The sequence below is a fragment of the Struthio camelus genome, chromosome 1 (genome assembly GCF_040807025.1).
Source record: "Struthio camelus isolate bStrCam1 chromosome 1, bStrCam1.hap1, whole genome shotgun sequence".
In the NCBI taxonomy this organism is placed as follows: domain Eukaryota; kingdom Metazoa; phylum Chordata; class Aves; order Struthioniformes; family Struthionidae; genus Struthio; species Struthio camelus.
Window position 1 is genome coordinate 143,836,375 of NC_090942.1, and position 24,016 is coordinate 143,860,390.

Sequence of the window (24,016 nt, forward strand, 5' to 3'; positions counted from 1 at the left end):
TTTTAAAAGAAGCAATGACGTTTCTTTATGTTAAGATCATTTAAGTTGTCGCTTGACTTGTATTAAAAAGTTGGGTTTCACAGTTTCGGCTGTGTTTTGCTTATTAATATTGGTTATTTTCCCAAAAAAGAAAAAAATCAAGTTGTGTTGTGGGCTACGTCTCATGGCATAGAAGATGAAGTAGAAAATCTGAAACCCAGTTATTTGGTTGAGATTAAATTTGAATTTGATAGTGATCTGAAACCTTGTATAAACTGAATCACACTCCTCTCCTCCCTGCCCCCCCCCCCCCCCCCCCAGTTGTCAGGGCAATAATTTGTTTTTCTTTTCATGTGAGCAAGTTCATTTTCATCTCTCATACTTCACTGTCAAAACCTTGCTAGATGTAAATCAGTTGTACGGTTTGATTTGTGTGTCACACCTGTGATTGCCTTGTAGCGTAGAAAATTATAAGGTTTGCCTGTACTAGCCAGCCTGCTTGACTTTTCATTATGCTCTGACATTGCAACTTTGTGAACACTTGGTTTGAAGACAGCTGAACTCTTCCTGCATATTTTTCAGCTGAGACAGAAGTAACAGCATGTTCAAGTTGTTAATTATAAGGATTTTTTTGCTCGCTTGTTCTTTGCATTAATTAACAATTTTAGTACTTCCTTTTTCCAAAATGAACAATTAATTTTATGGAGGTGGATAGCATATTGCCAGGTGGTTGATGATAAGAGGAAAGTGCATGCTAAATACTTTAAGCTGTTGAGAGTTGTTTCAATTTCAGTGTCATATCAACTATTAATCTCAAAACATCCATATTTTAAATCGTGAGTCCTTGAAAGCTAACTATGTGAAAGTATTGTGAAGAGGTTTCTGTTACAGAATCAAGACCTTAGTGTGCAACTACTTTTCAACTACTCATTTTTTCTCATATTTTTAAACAGGTTATGCTTAGAAGAGAAGTCTCTATTACTTCAGTGTTGTCCACTAGCTCATCTGTTGATGCTTTATATGCTTCCTTTATAACTCCGTGGTAGAACAACTTCCAAGAGTCTCTGGTTACTGCAGCATCTGGATCCAGAGGTTATTTTTAAGAAAATGTGGACTGCTAAAACTCTTTGTAGTGTTCGAATACACTTGCTTCAGTTGAAAGAAGGCAGATTATGTAATTGTATGTTTCCAAAAACTCGGCAGTTCTGCATTGGTGTTCTAAACTATTGTACTGTACAGGCACCACATAACAGAGTTAAATGCCAGGTAAGTATTTATTTTTGTGGTGTTCTAGGTATATATGGTATGCGTTGATACAGAGATAATACAATTTCTTTTAGAAGCTACAGGGTTAAGCTTTTGGTCTTGCAGCCTTACTCATGAATTGAAGATGCCTTTAATAAGTAAGGTTAAGTAGCAGGCAGCAGGAGGTTGCAGGAGATGCAGTGCTGCAGTATAAACTTGTATGTCTTTCAGTTAATTTTTAATTAAAATATTATTTTATTTATTATGTGTATTTATTGTTACTTATTCATAATTTTTAAAGTTATGCTGTAGACAGTATACAATGATAGCTGACAGACTTAGTAGTTAAAGTGACAACCCTCTAGTGAAGAATAAGATCAGGGTTCTCTGGAAAACCATTTGTACTAATACAATATGGCAGAGAGGGCAAAAAAGTCAGTTTCTAATGGATTGTTAAGAGAATAAAAACGTAAGAGTCTGCTTATAGAAAAACTGTCAATATAAACAACAAGTGTACAAAACTATATGAAATAAAAAATATAAGACTAATCTTAGAGACTCACAGTTCCAAGTTGGAATGTTTGTCCTCTTCTAGTAGCCTGTAGCTGTATGTAGTTGAGTTAACCTTTAAAAATATAAATTGCTGCATGCAGTTTTTAACTAATAGAATATTGTGTTTTCCAGTTAGTTCAATGGGGGCTAAACAATTATGAAGAAATCTTCTAAATTGTTTTACAACTATTTTAAATAGATTAACAAAGTTTATTAAGGATATTTTTTCCTGTATATGCCTGCTTCTTCTCTTCTGAGGATTAATATTTGACTGTATGTTTGTAGATTTCAAAGGTACATGATGAAAAGGAAGTAGTAGATACAACAGCTGCTTTTAGTGCACAAGGAACTAAAATAGCTGCTGGAAAAAGTCTCAGTGGAATATGGGATGGAAAACAACATTCATTAGAAGGTATTTGACCTTTTCTTACCCTCATCTTAAAAAGCAACCCCTCCCCATCTTCTCTTAATAGCTCGTATTAATGATCAAGATGATCTAAACCATTGATTTGAGTTTTACATCTTGTATTGTTTTTTTGTGTGTTCGTTTAAGAAATACATAGGATTTTTATAGCTTGTACTCTAGTTGTCTTAATGACTGGATTGTGCATTGTTTTCTTTTATTTATTTATTTTTTTACTCCAACTTCATTCAACTCTTAAAATATTTATTCAACCTAATTGGACAGATACATAAGTCATAGCTTTCCCACCTTCCCCCTAGCAACTGTCGTGACTTAAGAAAGCAGAACACAGTCTTTTTGGATGGATGACTGTTTTTTTGACTCGGAACATCAGTTCTTTGAATATCCACTGAAGCCTATAAATGATCTTTGATGTCAGTGAACTTTTTGACTGGTTCTTGATGTTTAAAACGGAAGAACTTTCTTGTGTGCGTGGAGTTCTTTGGATTGGGGGAGCTTAATGATTATCATGTGACTTAATGATCATAAATATGACCTTTATTTTGGCAATGCTTACTTGCTAAACAGTTCTTTTTTCTTCATGACTTTGCTTGTTTTCTCATTCGTAGCTAATAACTAGGATTTATGATGCCATTTTGCATCATACATCTTTTATCTTAAGCTACTTTAAAGTAGTTTTTAGCTTCTGTGCTTCTGGGTGTTTAGTCATTCTCATTTTATGTATATCTAATTTTTGTTTGTAAAGATTTTCTAGTCAGTTGCTTTGGGCACTTTCAGCTTTTGTTTACAACTGAATGACACTGAATGTAATTATAACTGGTTAAGACACTGAGATTATATACTGTTTATATAATTACATTGTCCAGAAAACAGCAGTATGAGAAACTGCTGTGCTATTTGTTGTACCTGGCAATTAAGAAGACAGTACCTACGCTGAAAAAGCTATTTTGTAGTATGTCATAATTCTGCAGTACAGACTTCTTTCTTCATATACACTCTGTTGCGTGTTTGTATTATGAATGGATGAGATGCTACTAAGTATACAAAAACTAATCCCCCCCCCCACACACAGCTTGAAGCAAAATATTTTTTAAGCACTGCTAAATCCTTCTGACAGATGTGATAATCTTTTAAATGCAACTATTAGGGTTATGCTTATTCCTGAATGCTCTTGCATTAACCATAGAATAATGTGATCGAACGACTCCCGTGTTCTTTTTTATTTCTTGCTGCGATGTAGCTTTTCTTACGCTTTTAGTTTTCTTGGTAGACCGCAATTTCCTGCCTATCCTGTTAGCCAGTTGAAAACCTTAGATTTTCAAATTTGCCAGTCATGTAATTAACAATGTCTTGCAAAGCTGCAGCCAGTGTATTTGCTAGGTCTTGCAGGAGTCGTATCTCTACAGAGCAGGCACTGTCTAGTTCTCTGCTGAAGGGTGTTTGTACATCTTGTAAAGTGCATTAAAAATTCTTCTTAGACTTATCAGTATCGTAACTTTTATGTTACTGGAGGATATCTTTAAAGGTATCTTTAACTTACATGTAATCCTCTAAGAATTTTTGTTCTGCAATCTTATGGAACGGATATTTTGTACTATTTCCAAGATAGCAAGATTTCTGCTGTTTGATCAGTCAGCTGAAAATACAGGATCTTGCTCCGCGTTCTGATGTGACTGCATTCCCATTTTGGGAATTTTGTAAGAATTTGTCAGGGAATATTCATGTTGGACTTGAATTTCTCTGTGTGTCTTGAGAATTGTTATAACCCTACTATTCTTTTTGATCAAAAAAGCAGTGCTCTACAAGCTCATCAGAGCAAAAAAAGTTTTTGACTCGTACTGTCTGTGAGAATATGCCATTCTAACTTGCAAATCAAGTGTTGCCATGGCATTTGCAAAATTCAAAACAAATGGAAAGCTTTATATTCTTATGAAACAGAGTATATTTGTTTCCTATCTCTTGCTTTTCTTATTTCTCAGGGCATGCATTCATCTAATGAATGCTTTTTCATCTTTTCCTCTTACTCAGTTCTCTGAAAGGTGAAACAAGACTGCTTAAACTGTCAGTGAGAAGCCTTTTTGCTGGATCTGCATCTGTTAAGCAGAGTTCCTTGCAGAACTGTGATTTTTCTTCTTCATCTATATCTTATCTTCTTTGTAGGTCATCTGTCTTGTTACAGGCTTCCCCCCCACCCCCACCCCCCCATTTCAGTTTGGTGTACAGAACCTCCCTGCAGGTACATACACAGCACTGAATGAAAATGTTTCTGTTCTGTTGTTCTCTTTTCTATAATGATAATTTGTAATGCTCTTCTAATTGTAATAGTCTGAACAAAAGAATTTTCAGTAAAAATTCACCCAGATATAGTCACCGACTATCCCTTAAAAAGTTGAACGTTATACAGTTTTTCAAGACCCAACTGGATAAAGCCAGTCGCAACCTTGTCTGATTGGTTTGATCCCAAAGCTGACCCTGCTATGGTGCGTTGATTTTTTTTTATTTTTTTTTTTACTCACTGTTTACCCACTTAAAGGATTGTTAAATGCTTGCGCAAAACCCATTTTTCAGTCTTGCAGTTAGATGTAACCACTGGTTCGCCTTTTGAACCTGAATGTCACCTGCCAATTAAGATTTGTACTAAAGTATTTTTAGATACAGTTTATATGTGATAATATGTAGCCTTGGCCTAGGAAGTGGTACTAACTAATCAAAAAGTAATGCTCTGATAAGAGAGCTATGCTCTTAGCTTTGATTTGAAATCTGCTTGGGGAACTTGTGAAGTAATGTCGTAGTGTATGACTACCCAGTGGATCAAATACTTATGTAAAAAAAGTTTTATTCAACTGCTTTTTGGGCTGCATTAAAATAATACATTTGCTTTTTTGATCTCACAGTGTACTCCTATCAAAGTTCAAGTGAATCTAGCAGTATGCTTTAACAGTATTCCTTAAATTGAATCTGCGTGATCTTTTATCTTGTTTCACTCTGAGTGAATCCTTCTGTCAGTCAACAAACTGATGTGAATATTCTTTTTTTTTTTTTTTGAGGAAAATGAGGAAGGAGGGAAGAAGAAGGAAGAGAAGTAAAGGATCTGAATGTTAGTTAAGAAATTAACTGATATTAAAGAGCAAATACCCTGCGTCTAGACACTTAAGAAAAAAATGGTTACTTACAATAGCTGATTCTTAGATAGTACTAACGCTCACATAAGAAAATAAATCTTCCTCAAGAAGCGTTATAACAGAAGGAAAGGACTTTTGACTTCAGTATTTTTTTTAGCAGCTTATGATCTTAGATTTAAGTTTGACATTTCCTTTCCTATTCTTTTTACTTTAAAGAGAATGTACCAGATATTGCTGTACACACTGAAGTATGGTTATCTTCTGCATCTGTAGGGCTTTTTTCTTTTTTAAAAAATTTTTAATCTAAAATGTCTTGCTTTAACTATGATTTACATACTCTTTTAAAAAAAGTTTTCCTCCTCCTTTGATTTGTGGACCTCTAAACATTTTACAGCAAGGAGAGATACCTTTTAGAATCATTTGTAGATGAGCCTGGTAGAAACATTAGAAGATGTATATATGCATGTACGGAAGCACACATAAGCTTATTTAAGTGAATTTGTGTTTCTTAGTTACCGTGCGTAGGTTCCTGAGAAGTAATCCTTGGGATGTGTGAACTCTTTTACTCTTCTTGTGTGTCTTATGACCAAACAGCTGTGTAAACATGGTCTTTATTTTTTATAATATTTCACAGAAGCAGTGTGTTTTCTTAAAATCTTTTTTGAACAAAAAGGGGAGTTCATGCTATATGGGGAAAAAAAAATCCTAATCAATGATGTATTGAAAGAGAATGTCAGATGTATAGGTAATTCCAGCCTTCTGACTATATGATAAAAGGACGCACTTTTTTTTCCTCACCCATTGTTTTTATAGCAATGTAAGTGGTTATTTTCCCAAACTTAGTTTTCTTGCTATCTAATAACTTCATCTCTTTTTTTTTCCGGCAGAGTGCCCCTTGATGTAAGTGCATGTTTGCCCCTAACTTTCAAAAGGTGTGGAAGCAGCTATGGTAGTTGGTTAACTCCAAAAGTTTAGCCAGCCTCACAGGAAGCAAATCACTCTACTGTGTTTCAAAGTCTGTTTTAGTTTTTTTCCACTCTCTGTATATTATACATTAAAATCTTGAAAATATAATTGTATTTGTTGTTTTCCAGGAAATTTCCAGCAAACTCTTTTTATCTTCTATGCAGTATGATGTTTTTTTTTTTTATTTTAATAAAAGAGCCTTTCTTTTTGAGAGCGGTATAACAGACATCTGCTATGAAGCAAGTAATGAACTATCTTTTTATCTCTTATTCCCAGGCCAAAAACCAACCTGAAACCCATTCTTGTCAGGACAAAATATCTTAGATTTAAGTTACAGGTATTCTTATTTGCTGATGGGTATGTCAGCATTTCCCTGTGTAAAGTAGATAAAGGTGATAATCTACCTTATGATAGTGTAAGGTTTTAGGAATGACCAGCAACAGTATGCCCTGGCACTATGAGAGTTGCTGTCTCTCCTTTTTTTTTTTTTTTTTTTCCTCTCCTATGGATAGAAAAATTGAGTTTTTAAGCCATTCTGAGGTTATAGACATTTACGCTAGTCCTAGTTTTCATTTAGTTTAGTAGAATTTCATCCTTACAAGCCATTGTAGGAGTATTGGCTTGCATTTCCAGTATTTAATGTTAAATATGACCTAGAAAAATTGATAAAATTCCTTGAAAGTTCCTTGAATGTATTCCATGAGCCCTGTTCAGTTTTCTCTTTCATACTACCAGCTGTTTTTTCCATGTGTTGTGTCTTGTCCTCTAAATAAGAGGTGGTGGCTGAGTTTTTATTGTATGTCTTTTTTTGAAGGAAAAGCAGTAATCCTTCCACTTGGACTGGCAGAGAACAAGGCCCACTAGTGGTCTGATCTAACCACACCCTGGGTAAAGCAGTTGAATTTAGCTTGTCCTATTGAGCACTCCTAGCACTCCTATTGAGTGTTTTTCAAAACTGCTTCTTACCCTCATTTTTCTTACTCTTCCCACTGCTGAGCTGAATAGGCAACCTAAAAAATCCGTTGCTGTATGTGTCTGCTTCTCTTTATTAGAATTGACACCACAGTATCTGCAGATGGTTGCCAACAGAAACATCTAGCTATCATTATGAACCAGAGCAATCAAGTATATTCCTGAATTTACTGATATAGTTAGTCCTATTCATATTGATACATATCTAAATGTACTAGAGGTTTATTTTTAATTTACTATTAAGATATTAATTAAAATAGTGTAGAATATCTTGCTCATATAATTGTAGATATTCGCAGAAGTAGAGTTAATAAAATAGATGGCCTCAGTGAGGTGTCTTATTTTAAAAACAGGCAAACAGAAAACCTAACAATCTCGACTAAAATTTCCTGTTTATGTTTTTGTTATTTTCAGTTCTGTACTTGAGACATTCAGAGTGTGTATGTACACTTGATGTGTATTTTACTTAAGTGTTTTTTCTTTCTTATTCCTTTTAAAGGTTAAAATGATAGCTTGTATGTTTTCCTCTTTTAAATGAAAAATTACTTCTATATAAATTACTGAATATATTATTGAATGCTAATAGTACTTGGTAAATAGATGAGTTCCAATGATGAAGGAAAAAATTGCTGCTATAGAGAACTATGTTAGATTCAAGGCCGCACGTGTCACGTGTGTATGACACTTGCAGTACACTTACAGCAATTTTGTAATTAAATTTGATTTTGACTCGAGATGGCTAACAGTGTTATTCCTCCTTAAAATAATATGGCAAAATTTCCAACAGCATTTTTAATACCTTTAAATAGCTATTTTTATTTTGCATTTCTTTTACAAATTAGTTGAAATATTCAGTAATGTTATGTCTGAAGCTTTATTTCGTGATAGAACAAGAAATATGAAAAGCCATTGTGCTAAGGAATATTTCAGAACAGTTTTTTTCCATTTTGGAGATGCTAAAATTTTAACAGCTATTTGTTTCATGCGTTTGGTAATCAAAAGTGCTCACTGTTCTTATATATAACAAAAAGCAGCTTAGTTATTATGCTATATTATATATTCTGTGCCAAAAAATAGATGTATGTTATAAGACAGAATTAACTAATCCTTTTCCTGACTGCAAAACTTTTATTTCCACAGCAAAAATGAAACATCTCAACCTGTCATTTGCAGCTTGTGGGTTTCTGGGTATTTACCACTTGGGGGCAGCAGCTGCTCTTTACAGGCATGGTAAGAAGTTACTGAAAGTTGTGAAAGCTTTTGCAGGAGCTTCTGCGGGATCACTGGCTGCCACTGTCTTACTAGCAGTGCCAGAAAATATAGAGGTAAAGTAATAAACTTGTAGGTATAGGATGTGATCATTTGCAAAGGATATTTTTAAGGATTTAATCATATACCATAAAGTTTTTTAATTTAAACATTTTGGTTGTTATTTTTGTTGTTGCTTCTTATAAAGGAGCAGGACTCACATATGTGTTTTCCTCAAAGAAAATTGTGAAGCCTGGACAAAAAGTGTTTATGGAGCAAATATTTCTTTAAAGTCTGTGTTCAGTTTGTAGTAGAAAATCATGTGGATTTTCTGTTTACTTAGCTTAAAACAAAGTCCATGTGTGTGTGAATGTTGAGTTACATGCAACCAGATGTACTCTATTTCTAGTATATGTCCTTTCCTTAACCATTGTGTATTACAAAGAGTTAATCGTTGTCATCTTGGCTAGAGGTTTTAATAGACTTTCTTAAGCAAATGTATAATACCATCCATATTATGAAGGGAGATAAAAGTGATGGACTATATCTTCCAAGTAGGAAAGCAGTGCGCAAAAGCTCCACTGGCATTCAGTGGAGGATTAACCATAACAAAGTTCTATTGTAATATTCCTCATACGTGTTTTGTTTCCTTTTCTTGCCATGGAAGTGGTGTCATAATCCATAAGATCTCACAGTTGTCACAAAGCAAAGCAATTTTCAGTAGTTCTTTCATAAAGGAATCTCTAGGAGGGCAGTAGCTTTTAGTTTTTTTCCTCCTTAGGTTCAGGTTGCTTTGCTGTCCTGAAGTACCTTTAGAAAATTAAAGGATTTAATCCATTGTATAGTATATAACACACAACAGTTATTTAGCAGATTTTTGTATTTGTTTTAAGAGTGCATGATTTTTAAAAAAATTTTTTTAAAAATTACAGTAGGCACTAAGTGATTTATTTTCATAGTCTGACTTTGCTTTAATATATGTAGAAGATCAGGCCTTGCTAAATGTTAAGATGAAATGTTTCTTTAATATTTAGAATATTTAGAAGAAGCAACATTACTTGGGGAAGTGAAGCTGTTAGATAAAGTTTTATTCTAAGTACACTTAGCTTTCATTATCCTCAGGTAACCTTTATCAGGCCTCACTGTTAGAACTTGGACCATTTTTCATGTAAACAATAGTCACAGCCAAGAGCACATTTTGCCACTGCCATTTTTCCATGCTAGGATACAAACTTAGCTTGCAGAATTATCTATACTTTTGTTGCTTTCATTAGTACGTTCTTCCCTGGCTTCTTCTACTGTCCCCCCCCCCAGTCCGCCACGCATTCTGTATCTGACTTGATATCAGGCAAGTTCTTCTCTGTTGTAAATAGAACCTTATTTGTATTCTCCTCAGCTCTTCCTCCTTTTCTGTAGTCTTTGACCAGTAGCTCAGTTTCAACTTTGCTTGGTACAATGCATACCTTTGCCTTTAATTTCTATATGACGAGCACAGCAGCTGGCCTTTTCTTAGCTCAAGGAGATTATTCTGCTTATTCTTGACTTCTGGGCCTGAGCATTTATTCCCAGCCTGGTCCTATTTACCAAGTCAAACTTCTACGTTAAAAATACTCTAAGTTTAAAAATAAGAGTTTCTACTTTTTACATTTATGGAAATTAAGTCCATATTACATTCAGTCTTTTTTTTTCTTGACAATATCTTCATGTTAGTATGAACTGAAGAGTGTGTCATGAACTTTTTAGCCCTTTAAAATGTTTCTAATAGCTTTTTGGTCATTCTGCTATATTGTTTAAATGGAAAATTATGAGAACTCTCTGTAGAGGGGAGGAAAATACTTCTCAGTTCTCATGGAATTTAAGTAAAGGCAGTGCTATCTACCAAAAAGAAAATACTTCATTTTAATGTTTTACTTTCTTTGAAATTTGTATTAACTTTTCCTATCAGCATAATTATATCATTACCATTATTCCAAAAAAAAAAAAAAAACACCTACCAGTGATATTTAAAGGAACATTTCTAACAGTTGAAATATTTGATATCCGCAAATACAACTTTCATAACAGTTAGGGTTTTTTTCCAGAGATGGTTAAACAAGCTATAATTAGGGCTTTCTGCATGTTCCAGTCTCAAAGCTGTAATATATCCTTTTATGAACTTTGAGTCTTAACACCAAGGATGTCTTGTTTTGACTATTGCATTTCTATCACAACAACTTGCAAATGTCCTTCACTAGCGTCTTGGATTTTTGTTGCTGTTGAAAAGGCAAGGGAGTTGAGAAATCTAGGGACAGATTCATTTCCAAATGTATGGAGGCCTGCAAAGTTACAGATAATTACCTGTTTCATTCAGGAGTACCTGAACAGGTTAGATTTCAAAGTTTGCTTAAGTCAATACAAATAGTTACCATTTCTAAACATGTCATCAGTCACTGTTTGAAATTTCCATGCTTTGTTTAAGGCCTTTAGCACTAAAAATTATAAAACAATTCGTAACTCTAAGTTTTTCCTTTTGGCAGGAAAAATTGAAAGTCAGGGTATGATTTTTCATAACATTTGTGATAAGAAGAGTAGTTTTCTGTCATTCTTTTAGGTTTGGATTCATCTAGCTTCTGTTACCCTTATTTCCCTGCTACTTTAGTCACTTTATTAAGGTATCTTAGATATAAAGATAGCAGTTCTGAGCTGCTGCTATAACTTTTAGGGATCTGTGGGTTTCTTCTCTCTTTTTAGAGAGAGAGGTGTGGAAGATTTGCATTATGGTTTGAATGTGCCTCTTCTCCTCCTGGCTGACCTTAAAGAAGCCTAACATTAAAGTGGAATGAATTAAAGGACTATTGCATACTGCTAGGTTTATATATTTACAGTGAGAAGCTGCTTGACCTATGTGAAATGAATTAGCTTGAACCACTGTAGTGATCATTGCTTTAAGCGGTACAGACCTCTTAACCCTGACTAGCATTTTGTAATATATTTATTAGAAGGCTATACAGGTAAAGTGGGTGCAGGGACCATTTCTGTCACTTAGGTGAGTGCTCTCACATACGACTGATGTGAGGAAGTTACACTGCTCCAACCAATGTTCTCTTTATCTTGTAATACTCCCCGCCCCAACTCTTTTCCTCTTTCTCCTGCCGTTATGTCCTGTGACCTCTCTTCTGGATAGGGCACAACAGCTGGTCTCCCCCCTGCCAGTGATGTGAATCCTTTCAGTTAAAGGAACATATTTAGTGTGTCTTCATACAACAAGTTAATAAGCCAGGAACCCCAAACTACCTATATGCAGTTCTTATATTTTGTAAATGTGTGGTTATTAGGTGCTTATCAGTGCAATATATTTATTGAATAAACCACTTTCAGAAGGTCGGATAAGATTGGATTGTAGTTTTTTTTCCTCAAGTCAGTAAAATCAGAGCAGAAATCTGCATGAAAGGGTAGAAAAACATATATGAATACTGAATAGTGAGTCTTACACGTTCAGAAGCACAATTCAGGGTGTCAAAATCTTTTTATTAAAAAATAAACACTACATATTCTTTTACTTTCCTTTTGGAGTTCTTTTGGCTCCTATTTCAAACTATTTTTCCACAGTCATTAAAGTCGGTTGTTTCAGCTTGCTTAAAAGAAGTTTTCTGTGCAGTGGAATCTGTAGCCTGGTTTTCTGCAATTGTCTTTGTTCCTTTACCTTCCATCAGTTTTAGTCACACAACAGTACATTCATAAAATGTGTGTATTTGTGAATAGCGTATTTTTTGCATTAGTGCAAACCTTTTAAAAGCTTATAGTCATCTTGAAGCAATTATGTCTATTTTTTTTAAGCACTGAGGTAATGTTTAAGGTAAAATGTGTCTGTAGACTTGAAATACAAATTATCATTCCTGTAATGACATAGTTCAGAAAACTGGTTATCTGGCAGTGGTCATACATAGCAAAATTGCCTTTAACTTTCCTTAATTGTTAATGAGTGGTATTCTTGTGCATACATACATACATACATACATATATGTATGTATGTATACATACATACATACATACATATATATATGTATGTATGTATATATATATATTTAATTTAATTAGAGTTCTTATATATGTTTTCTTGCAAATTGGAAGGATCAGCAATTTATTATGCATATCTTGTTACAAACCAAGAATATATGGGAAAGTATCTTAGTCTGATCTTGTAGCTTGCTCTTGATTAAAAGTTTAACTGTTAGTATGCTTTAAGTATTACAGTTGGACATGCTTTCCATAACTGAAACGTCCTTAATGGTGAATATTTTAATTTTCAGGAATGTAAGCAATTTGCCTATGAGTTTGCAGAGGAAATTAGAAAATTGGACTTTGGTGCAGTAACACCTGGTTATGATTTCATGAAAAGACTTAGGTACCTATCTTAATGTATCTATTAAAATTCACCTTTATGTGAAGGTCTCTAAATGAAAATGAAGAGTGCAGATGCTTTTTCCATACTCTGGGGAGCTGAGCACTCTTTCTTTCTCCCCTAAAATATTTACAAGCTTTTTAATTAATGATGTGAATAATGTTGATCATTTTCTTTACTTTAGGGGAGGCATAGAATCTATTCTTCCTTCTAACGCTCATGAGATAGCTGAGAACCGGCTCTATGTGTCAATCACTAACACCAAAAATGGGGAAAATTATTTGATTTCAAGTTTTGCTTCCAGGGAGGATCTCATTAAGGTAATGAAGTTGCATATTGCTTCTTTAAATAAAAATGCATGAGCATTTTCAAGGCGTAGGAGTATGTTATTAGCCATTGGGTAAATCATCATTTTACTCAAGTAATCACTTAGACTACAGTGATGCTACCTACATAAACAACAGAAGCAGAATTTGATCCTGCAGTTGTACGGACTTTGCTAAAATTAATTGTTGTGTATTTCTTTCAGCTGCTTTTAAAGTACTATTTTGTAAGCAAATTCTATTCAAAAAAAAAAAAAAAAGACTAATTGTTCACTCAAAAATTTGAATCTCCAGAATCTCCACATTTGGTCAACACTTCTGTAAGTCTTTTTGCATCATTTATATCATTTTAATATGTTCTTTCACAAAAGAAACTAAGCAAAAGGAAGTTCCTATCTTAAAAAAAAAAAAAAAAAAAAAGCCTTTCAAACACGTTCTACAAATCCTCTTGGGGAAAAGGTATATTGTAATGGTAAGTCCTGTATATAAACTGTGTATACAGCTGGAAAGCCCATCTTTTTCTTTTACTACCCATCCCTTTTCTTTTGAGTACCACTTTTTAAATTTGGATCAGGATTGTAAACTTTTGCTGATGTAAAAAGGTTGGAAGAATGCGGATATATCTAGAGGAAATGTTCCTTCCTTTCTGGGACCTCTTAATTTTAACAATGAATTATATTTTAGTGGAGGGCATCAGGCAATATAGCACAAATGAAGGAGGAAATGGAATAAGCACGAGGCTTTGAAGAGGAATTCCTTCTTTTCCTGTCTTTCTGGACACTTAGAATTAATGGGAGGTGTTTGATAATTAACACTTCTTAAGGTGGGGGGAGAGAAAAGTATTCGTTACCAAAATCTGACATATACGTTAGAAGTCTGTCTTTAAAATACCTTTTTTTTTTTTTTTTTTTTTTTAATCTTGACCCTATTATGTTCTACACAGCCCATCAGTTCTCAAAATTGGTAGGATTTAATCATGCAAAGATAGTTATGCAAATAGAAACTATGCCCTTGTGATATTTCTAGTTAAAGTAGCCAGGAGAGACAAGCATAGACTGTTCTGTATACTTATGTTCCTTTCCAGTGAAATCTTCTAACCTGAAGACAATGATAATCTTCCAAACAATCAGGTGAATAGATATAGATCTATACATGCAGATATATAAAATATATATATGTGTTTGTGTGCATATATTTGGCTAATTTTTCAATAGTTCTTTTGTCGACTTAAATATTTCTGTTGTACCATTTTATTCCGTTGAAGTGGAGATTTTCTTATGGTTGCATGAGGGAAAGGCCTGTCCCAGTTTCACATTTGAAAAATAAGAACCACCTTCCTGCCTGAGCCCAGGCAGGGTGCTCTCGCTTCACTTCAGGTCACTGGGGAGAGAAGTGGGCAAGAAAGAGTTCTCAAACTGGTAGTTAAGCTTTCATTTAGAACCTTTTTTGGAACTTGTTTGTCGAGGAGAGGTGTTTAATACTGAAAGTAGCTTAATTTGTTGTAAAAAGAAATGTAATTACACCTAAAAAGCTTAATCATTATTTTTTCATAATCTTCATATTTCTTTTGCACCTGATTGCCTTGCACACTGTATGTACCCCTGTCTGTGACCTGCTTGTTTCCCAAATTTGTCTCTCATACCTACCTGCACGCAAGCTCATGCATCCATGTATATGCACCACAGTTATACACATGAACGTTTCTGACATATTGCACTTCATATGAACATCTACCCGATGGGGTATGGCACTCTTTGAAGTGCCATACACTTAACTGCAGATATATATATATATATATACACACACACACACACACACACACACACACACATACACACACACATATATGTGTGTGTGTGTGTGTATATATAGTATGCATACTATATATATGTAAATATTCACATGCACTCACACAGCGAGAAATTGTTATGAGTGGGCAGAAGAGGTGTGTGTGCTTGCATACATATGAAACAGAAGAGATGCCCCACTCTGAAAAATTTGAGAACTGTTGTAGACAGCAGGCTAGGCTTCCAGTAGGGGCAAACAGTAATTTGTTGATACTTGAACATACTAAATGTAAAGTGTTGATACTGATGAAGGTATACATGTGAATTTGCAGGCTGTTTATAGTATTTTGGGCATGCTGTATTACTTTAAAAATCTGATTTATTAGGAAGGAAAGCACTGTATATATATACCAGTGAAGTGATTGGTTCAACATCTTTTTTTTGCTCTATATTGTATGTTTTCCAGTAAGTGCGTATTTGATTTCTATAAAATCATAGATTTACTTCACATTGTGTAAGGCTAAGTTGATGATGTTTTTAAGCACTTTATTCAACAATAGGATAAATGATTTGTGATATTTTGTTTTCTTTGAGAGTTGTTATTACCAAGTGATTTAAAAAAGCCTTAATAGTTTTAATCACATTTTTACATCACATAACAACTGGATGCTAATAAGGTGACAGTGGTTTTAAATGAAATTAATATGTTGATTAATTACTACTCTATCATCTAATAGAGATAAATATATATGAAATTATTTGCTGTTTCAGAAGTATTTTATTACCTTTTCTTCACTCTTCCACACCTACCTCTTTCTTCTCTCTAGGTCCTGCTGGCAAGTAGTTTTGTGCCAGTATATGCAGGAATTAAGCCAGTGGAATATAAAGGAGAGGTAATTTTTCATTATGTTTATGTACTTATATAGTTTTTTGCAGAAACTTTCTTTGTGAGGTAACTTTGATCTCAGGGGAAGGGTAGATGGGAATTATAGTACTGTGTTAAGTAGAATAGTTGTTGCTTCGATTGATGCTATAGGTAAACGCCTGTCGATACCATTCATATTCATTAATCTTATAAAATTGTGGGTGCTGAAACTACTCTCCTAGTAGCTTCTCCTGGCTTCTCATGACAATCTGTGTTACCAGCTGTAAAATGATCTTTGTAACTGAGGAACTGTTCTACTTTTTTTTTTTTTTGTGATTGATGGAGTAGTAAAGGAGATCTTGACTGATCTTGGGAGACTGGACATTGCTGGAGTAAATTGGTATCTCTATGTATGCAGTGTAGTTCTGTTGAGGACATAAGAACAATGGTACCTCTGGACGAAGATTATTTTTGTGTCACACAGTCGTGACATTTTGAGAGGTGTACACTAATACAATAAAACCTTCTCATAGTTGCCTCTACTTGGTTTAGCTCTATTTCTTACCTCAATGTATTAACATTTTAAAAATTTTTTTCAACTGTTTAGTCTGTTTGCAATCATTAGAAGCACAAAAATCTTCAAGTTGTTTCCCTTTCTAAAAATTATTATTGGATACTTTATTTTTTCCTGAGAGGCATCAAAGTGATGCTTTAGAAAGTCTTTCATCCTAGCAGATTCCCCATCACCACCCCGCAACGCTGCTCAAAGCCCCTTTTCCTAGTATTCGCATATATTTATCTCTAGCATTTATATTTCTAGCTAGCAAGAGGGAGTCATGTCAAAAAACTTGTTACTTTTCGAATTATATACACCACTACATAACAGCTAAAAAGTCTGACGGGTTCATATCACCATGCCTTGCAAGTTCCCAGGATTTAGATCTTTTGTTGATTGGCATCTTTAGTATGTTCCTCCTGTAGTTCACAGGGTGCATGTGTATGAATGTTTAAAGTTCATTCTCCTGTTACTTAAAGGGAACATAGTGTCTTTGTTAAAACTTTTTGTGCTGTTTTTCAATTAAGAAATTGAAAGTTTGGGTCAGAGATTAGTCGACCAAAATGTCCTGGTGGACAAGAAGTTGACAATGAGTCAGGAATGTGCTCCTGTGGCAAAGCAGGCCAATGGTATCCTGGGCTGCATCAGGTAGAGCGTTGCCAGCAGGTCGAGGGAAGTGAACCTTCCCCTCGGTTCAGCCCTGTTGAGGCCACATCTTGAGTACTGCGTCCGATTCTGGGCTCCCCAATACAAGAGAGACATGGAGCTACTGGAGAGAGTCCAGTGACGGGCCGCTAAGATGATGAAGGGACTAGAATATCTCTCCTATGAGGAAAGGCTGAGGGAGCTGGGCCTGTTCAGCCTGGAGAAGAGAAGGCTGAGGGGGGATCTTGTCAATGTGTGTAAGTTTCTGAAGGGAAGATATAAAGAGGATGGGCTCAGACTCTTCTCCGTGGTGCCCAGCAAGAAGACAAGAGGCAACAGGCACCAACTGAAACACAGGAAGTTCCCTCTGAACATGAGGAAAAACTTCTTTCCTGTGAGGGTGACTGAGCACTGGACCAGATTGCCCCAAGAGGCAAGAGTTTCCATCCTTGGAGATATTCAAAAGCCGTCTGGATAGGGTGCTGGACAACGTGCACTACGTGACTGTGGTGGTGCAGGGAGGTTGGACTAGATGATCTCCAGAGGTCCCTTCCAACCTCAACCGTTGTGTGATTGTGTGAAGATGGACTGGATATTAATCTGGCTCTGCAAGGGTACCCATCATATTTGCATAGTGTTTTCCAGTTTCTTGAAAGCTTGATAGACTGAAGATACCTCTTTCTGCATTTACAGTAGTTTCAGAGAGTAAGTTCCGTAGATCAAACGTTCCATGGCAGCAGGGAATCAAGCTACTCCCTGCTAGCTGCTTATTTACTGGCTGCATCTGCGCTTCAGAAGAGTTGGTCTGCATCTTCTCTAAGCTACATACGTCACCTTAATACCTATCACCAGCTCATCTGAGTGGTGTTCCTATGTATTTCATTATGTTATCTGGGGTACGTCTTGCATCGTATGTGAAGGAATGTGCAGTTTTCCTGGAACAGTATCAAAATACTGTTTTGTATGGAAAACCCAAACTTCTTGTTATCCTGCCAGTATTCCCTAGAGTGAACTTCAGGGCGAACAGTTCCCAGCATTGCATTTCAGCTTTCTTCTGGCGGGAAGTATTTGGCTCATACTGAAATTAGCTAGCATACTTGTAGTATGTGCATCTGGAGACTAAACTTCTGAGATGAACCAGCTAAACTTCGTGGTAACACAGACAGCATAAACCTGTTTGTAGTATATTTTCTTCTGGTTTGATAAGCCTGCAAATAATCTGATGGAGAAGGGAGTGTACAACCAAGACAACATCCAAGAACTTAGGCAGTCTGTTGGTGTTGTTACACTACTGGGCTATCTGCACTTATGTTGGCCGTTTAAGTGCCTGTGGACTAGGTTTCCAGTAACAGGAGGCAGCGGTGAGCTATGCATAGAATTGGCTCTGTGCATACCATCGTGTATTGAAACAATCTTTTCCTGCCTGCAATAGGACTACATTCATGTAGAATGGTCTAGGCAAACAGAGTTTGTTCCATGCAAAATTACCTTTCTTTCATGTGGCTTAATTTCCCCTGAATCTGTGGCAAGGTTAGTCTTTGATCCGGATAAATCATCCCCAGATAATTGAGGTGACTGTATCTGATGATGATGCTGTAGTTCGTGATGCTGCAGTTCTTACAAGGTGGCTTTGTAAAAGCTATCAACAGTTACTGGTAAACATAGATTCCATAAGGTCCATTCTACATCCTCAGCTTTAGTATCTGGCTTGGTTTCTACTGCATATTATTTTAGAAGCTTTCTCTATCTTTGCACTGTGCTTACAAAAAGGAATTAATTCAGAAGTTACCAGGAATTTGACTCCTTAGCTAAGAAGCATTTTTCAGGGTTTGGTTAGTAGAATTACAAGAAGCTAGGACATTAGAACTTTTTATTTGAAGTATATAAATGTTTCTTTTATTTTAACTGTGTAAAAAAAAAAAAAAAAAAAAAAGAAAGAAAAGAAATGGAGGGCATCAGATGGAATCTACAAAAGATACTGCTTAATGAACAAAATACTGTCCTTGTCATGATGACATTAAATATTTCCAATAAAAAAAACGTTGAAGATACGCAAGAGAAGAAAAAGCTAAAAAACCTAAGTAATCGGAAGAAAAAGCTAATTTGTACTGCAAGGAATGTTACATCTAAATTAATAATAACAGCTATTTATAGACAAGAAACGATAAATTATGGGTTGAACCTGATAGGCATTGTTGTTAGCAATGTTGCAGATTTACTCATAGGCGTCATAGTAATGATGTATTGGAATTTGAGGAATTTGAAACATTGCTTTAGATAGCTTTATGATTTTTTTTGCAGGTTTTTGATTTCTTTTACTTTCCCTAAAACAAAACATTCTCAATCCTAAGCATTCAGAAATGTGATTTTTTTCTGGAAAGTGAAGGAATTAAATGGTGGATTGTGGTTACAGTCATCAGGAGCTTTTGTCATGAATCAAGCTCTCAAAACGTACAATGAAATAAGAGGGTGAGCAGGGCCGTGAAGACTATTGAATGTGAAAGTAATAGCTTGAACGTGAAAAGTAGTAGCTTATATTTTAATTTCAGGAGCGTAAAAGAAGTGGGAAACAGCAAATTTCGTCTGGGGGCATGTCATGTGGGCATCTGGCAGGCAGAAAAGTGAGAAAGTGGGGGTAATAATAAATAAATAAACAAACCTGATGGTTTCAATATATCCGTGTAAAAAAGATTGAGTCCGTGTATCAGCAGGTATAGGAGTTGTCAGTGGAAGGAAGGGCAAGTGATAAAGAAGTCATGTGGTTACATGAACTCAGCAATGTAGCACTGAGAGAAAATCTATACCTAAAGTATGGAAAGAAGGCTTTTTTTTCTTTTTTAAGCTAGGGTAGAGGACCCAGCTGAGAGGGATCTGTACAGCCGAGTGATGGACCTCAGAGAATCTCAGGGGCTTCTGCAGAACAAATACTATGCTCTGAGATAATGCTTGCTGTATGCTAGTCACTACACAGAATACTAGTGTCTTGCCAACAGTTGATGACATAGTTTAGAGGCCATGAACAATTTCCAGACAGTATACCTTTTCAGGAGATGATTTCTTGCTACTTTTGTGACTAAATTCCTGTGGCATTTTCAGTATGAATTTTGCATGAAATCTTGCATTATTTTGCCCTTCCATAATGGTAACTTAGAATAACACATACAGCAGAAAAGCAGTCTTTTGCCTGATTGGTGCTGGAGAGTACTAGTCAAACTTGCCTTTTTTTTATGGTACTCTGTATTAATAAATAGCAACACTTGAAGATCGTTTCCTGGAGTATTCATTTCGCCTTTGGGGAAGTTAGACCCTTAAGAAATGCAGAGATGCATCTTGTAATATTTTTCATAGTATATTTCATCGTGCCTGGCTTCAAGTATCTGCAGTAGTCTACATCTTACATAGTTAGAGTGCTTTCTTTAATTAATGGGGAGAAGAAGGCACCTTTTCAGTATAATTCAAATCAGATGTAAATACCTACTCTAGGATAAGGTGAATCATGCAGTAGAAGTGTTTCTTCTCCTTGACTGTAGAGGGACTGTAGGATAACTGATTTGACTGTAGATTTGTAAAGGTTTGAGGAGATTAATCTGATCACCAGACCTCATGTACAATGTTAACAGATGTATCTAGCCAAAAAACTGCTGGTAAGTTTTGACTTATGTATCTAAGTATAAAAAGAAATATTATAAAGAATACTAGAGAGAAGATAAGAGAATCATATTTAATGTAATGTTAAAATAATGGTTATTCTAATAAATACTTTAAATTATGATTATGAAAATGTTTAAAGAAGAAACTGTGAAAATACCTATGTAAACATATTCGAAGAAATATAGTTTAGTTGTAATTTTTAACTTTCTCCGTTTGTGTTTTTATACTGGAAGAATGAAGTAAACATATTTGGCAGTTGTTTTTTACTTTCTGTAAGTATCCTGTTGAGGCTGTGCAAAACCTGTAAATTACTAATACGGTATTTCAAGGGTGTAACTCTTAACCTATTAGCTAAAAATTACACAATCAGTTTGATGTATATGAAGATGAAAACTTAAGAGAAGTTTACAGCTGTCCCTGGCTATGAGGGGAAGAAACTTGGCTGTGGTCCCTATTGAGATTAGGCTGGTACATCTGGACAGCCTGTAGATCCAAGGAGTAGGTGGGACTCTGAAAGAACTTCATTGTTTTTGTTCGTTTATTTTTCCTCCCCATTTTCTTCTCAAGTCCTGTAGCAGACCTGATGTCTGCTCCCTGCCAGGTGCTATCGGTGTCCCAACTCCTTCCCCACTTTATCTTCCTCTCTTTTCAGCTGTTGCTATCTTTCATTGTGGTTGGTGGCTTTTTGTGTGCAAAAAAGCAAGAAGCTCTAGGAGATGTGATGAAGGAGGTTTGTTTTAGCTTGTTCAGTCAGTTTACCTTCACATACAGATTGTCCAGCTCCTAGTCTGCAAAAAAGTAGTGTTTTAGAGGAGTACACGTTATCTAATATGCTTCAGGTGTAATATTAATAATTCTGTCCTTTCATGTGTGCGTTCAGAAAAAATCTATGTTTTTAAGGTGAAAGATTCTTTGTTTTTTAAGCTCTATAGCACATATTGTTAATAGATTGAACAAGCCGTATCAGCAACGAGGTAAAAAACATGTAAGGATCTGGGAAGCTGTTTGTAGAGTATGTCAAACACTCATTGATTATATGCTATATATGTAAATTATCCGTTCATTGCTTTATGGCTTATTCAAGCTGCTTATTCATGGTATTCTGAGAAGGAAACTTGTAAGTTTTCTTGAGAGCGAGGTGGAGGAGGCAGAGACAGGAAGGATGAAGTATTCAGTTACGATCGTACTATACTAAGGTTACCTTGAAAATGTCTTTATTTTCTGATAGAAATGGGTTGACGGTGGCCTTACCAATGGCCTTCCTATCTTGCCTGTGGGACGAACAGTGACAATTTCTCCTTTCAGTGGTCGATTAGATATCTGTCCACAAGATAAAGGACGTATGGATCTTTATGTTAAATTTGCAAAACAAGATATAATGGTGAGTTCCTTGTTTGTTAAATAACTTCAGATAAAGAAAAGGTAGTTAAGCAGCTAACTTTGTGCTCAATTTTTAAGTGTTTATTTTCTGTGTATACATCATGGTTAAGTAATGTGATATCTTGGTGCTTTGTGTTGTGTATATGGAATGTTACTTGTCCTTAAATGCAGGGGAAGGAAAAATGTAGAATAAATTTTGTAAGAAAACTTGAAAACCTTTGATCTGGTACAAAATCGAGCAGGTATATCACAGACTCTTAAATTTAATCCTATTAAATAATGTAGGCTTGATTAAAATATCATCTCTTTGACTAGGCAGAGTTTTTCTGGAAAAATAAGAGGTCTGTAGAAGACCTCAGGAGAGGAAAATTCCAGAACAGTCCTTCGTAAGTCCTTACTTACTGAAATAAACTGCCCTAACTGAATTTAAAAGATGAATATAAGCTTCACGTGTGAAATGGTGTAAAAGGGTTTGTCACCTCATTGCTTAAGAGAGTTCATATTACGTTTTTGAACGTTGTGACCACAACGCTTTCAGAAATTGTTTTGTTAGATGTTCAAGAATGTTTCTGTATATTGAAACATTGGGCTAAGACTGATTATTTTTGACCTCTTTTTCATTATTGGCATTTCTGTCTTTGCAAATTTTTTCCCGCAAACTCTAATCACAGTATTGTTTCCTTTCACATAGTGAAAGAAAATATTGAATAGCAGTCAATCTAGCATTGTTCTCAACAAAACTCTATTAGAAAGGAAAAAAAAAAAGACCTGCGTAGCAATAATCTCTCATTACCTGCTACACTTTTTTGAAGTTTCATTTAGATCGTTCTTAATGTGTTTTATTAATTCTGAATAAAATTAGTGTTACATAATGTCATTCTAAATGGAACCAGTTTCTGAATTTTTCTATAGTTTCACAGGGATTTAAGCAAGATAATATTTGGTAAATGATCATGAGGTATGAAATTCATAATTTTACTGAAATACATGCATCATGTAATAGCAATAGTTCTTGATTGTGATTTGCATCAAATACCCATCTAGAGGAGAAAAATGAGTTGATAAATTTTGAGATAGAAAATTATTTGCCAAATTATCTTTTTTCTCTGAATCGCATCTGCAGAGTTTTGGTGCAGAATCTCAGGCATCATTTTAAATGATTCTATTTGACATACCCTTAGCTTTTAGAGCTGTAAAAATTTGAAATAAGAACAAATTTTGCCGCGGTATCCAAATCTGCATAGCTTGGAGAGTTGTATATATTGCTACTTATCTAGATTGTAATGCGAGCAATCTTTTCTTCTCTTTGGATCTCCTCCACTCATTAGTGGCAGAATTTGAATAATTACTTAGTTCAAAAAATGGAGATGATTTTGACATTATGTTGCAAAATTGTATATAATCAAGTGTATTTTAAGTTAATAGTATAAATGAAGTTTCCGGATCTTTATTAAATTTAATAATATTTGCAATTTGTTTTAAGCAATTTAATGCCTGTCACTATGAAAGAACAAACTTTGAAACCTTTTTACATGAAAGTGACCAATTGAGAACTTTAGTAGTTCTTAATTTGTTGGAAACACAAGCTATGTTTATACTCATATATTAAACAATTCCTTGGACTGTTCCCAAGAACGTGTTTTTTGGCACTAGTAAACTATCAAAATATTTTCTGGGACAAGTTTAGCATGTGACAGCTACCACTCCCCCAAACAGTTCTGGGAATGTGTTTCAGAAACCATGGGCAGTTTTACAGGCAGACAGTGTGTATTGGAGGCTGTGAGTTTATTAGTGTAGATGCAGACTGTTTGTGCCAGTTCATCTCAGTGCTCAGTAATGTTCCTGGGCATGATTAATTTACTGGTGTGGACATAACCATGCTGGCCCTTTTTTACATATGCTTCATGAAACAGATGATGG

At 35.1% G+C, this 24,016-nt stretch overlaps 1 protein-coding gene across 6 annotated transcripts in view; it reads left to right on the forward strand.

Annotated features, from left to right (window-relative positions):
* Positions 1 to 24,016, forward strand: part of PNPLA4 (patatin like phospholipase domain containing 4) — a 29,938-nt gene that overhangs the window by 570 nt on the left and 5,352 nt on the right. For 4 of the 6 annotated variants that reach the window (XM_068921424.1, XM_068921440.1, XM_068921415.1 and 1 more), the window contains exons 2-8: positions 933 to 1,245; positions 2,062 to 2,188; positions 8,401 to 8,585; positions 12,798 to 12,892; positions 13,074 to 13,209; positions 15,827 to 15,892; positions 21,945 to 22,097. In XM_068921424.1, the coding sequence (XP_068777525.1) occupies positions 1,087 to 1,245; positions 2,062 to 2,188; positions 8,401 to 8,585; positions 12,798 to 12,892; positions 13,074 to 13,209; positions 15,827 to 15,892; positions 21,945 to 22,097 (921 nt within the window). In that variant the 5' untranslated portion in view covers positions 933 to 1,086. Of the gene's footprint in view, positions 1 to 932; positions 1,246 to 2,061; positions 2,189 to 8,400; positions 8,586 to 12,797; positions 12,893 to 13,073; positions 13,210 to 15,826; positions 15,893 to 20,949; positions 21,924 to 21,944; positions 22,098 to 24,016 lie in introns of those variants that run through there. The other 2 variants (XM_068921449.1, XM_068921456.1) reach the window with 2 other exon arrangements.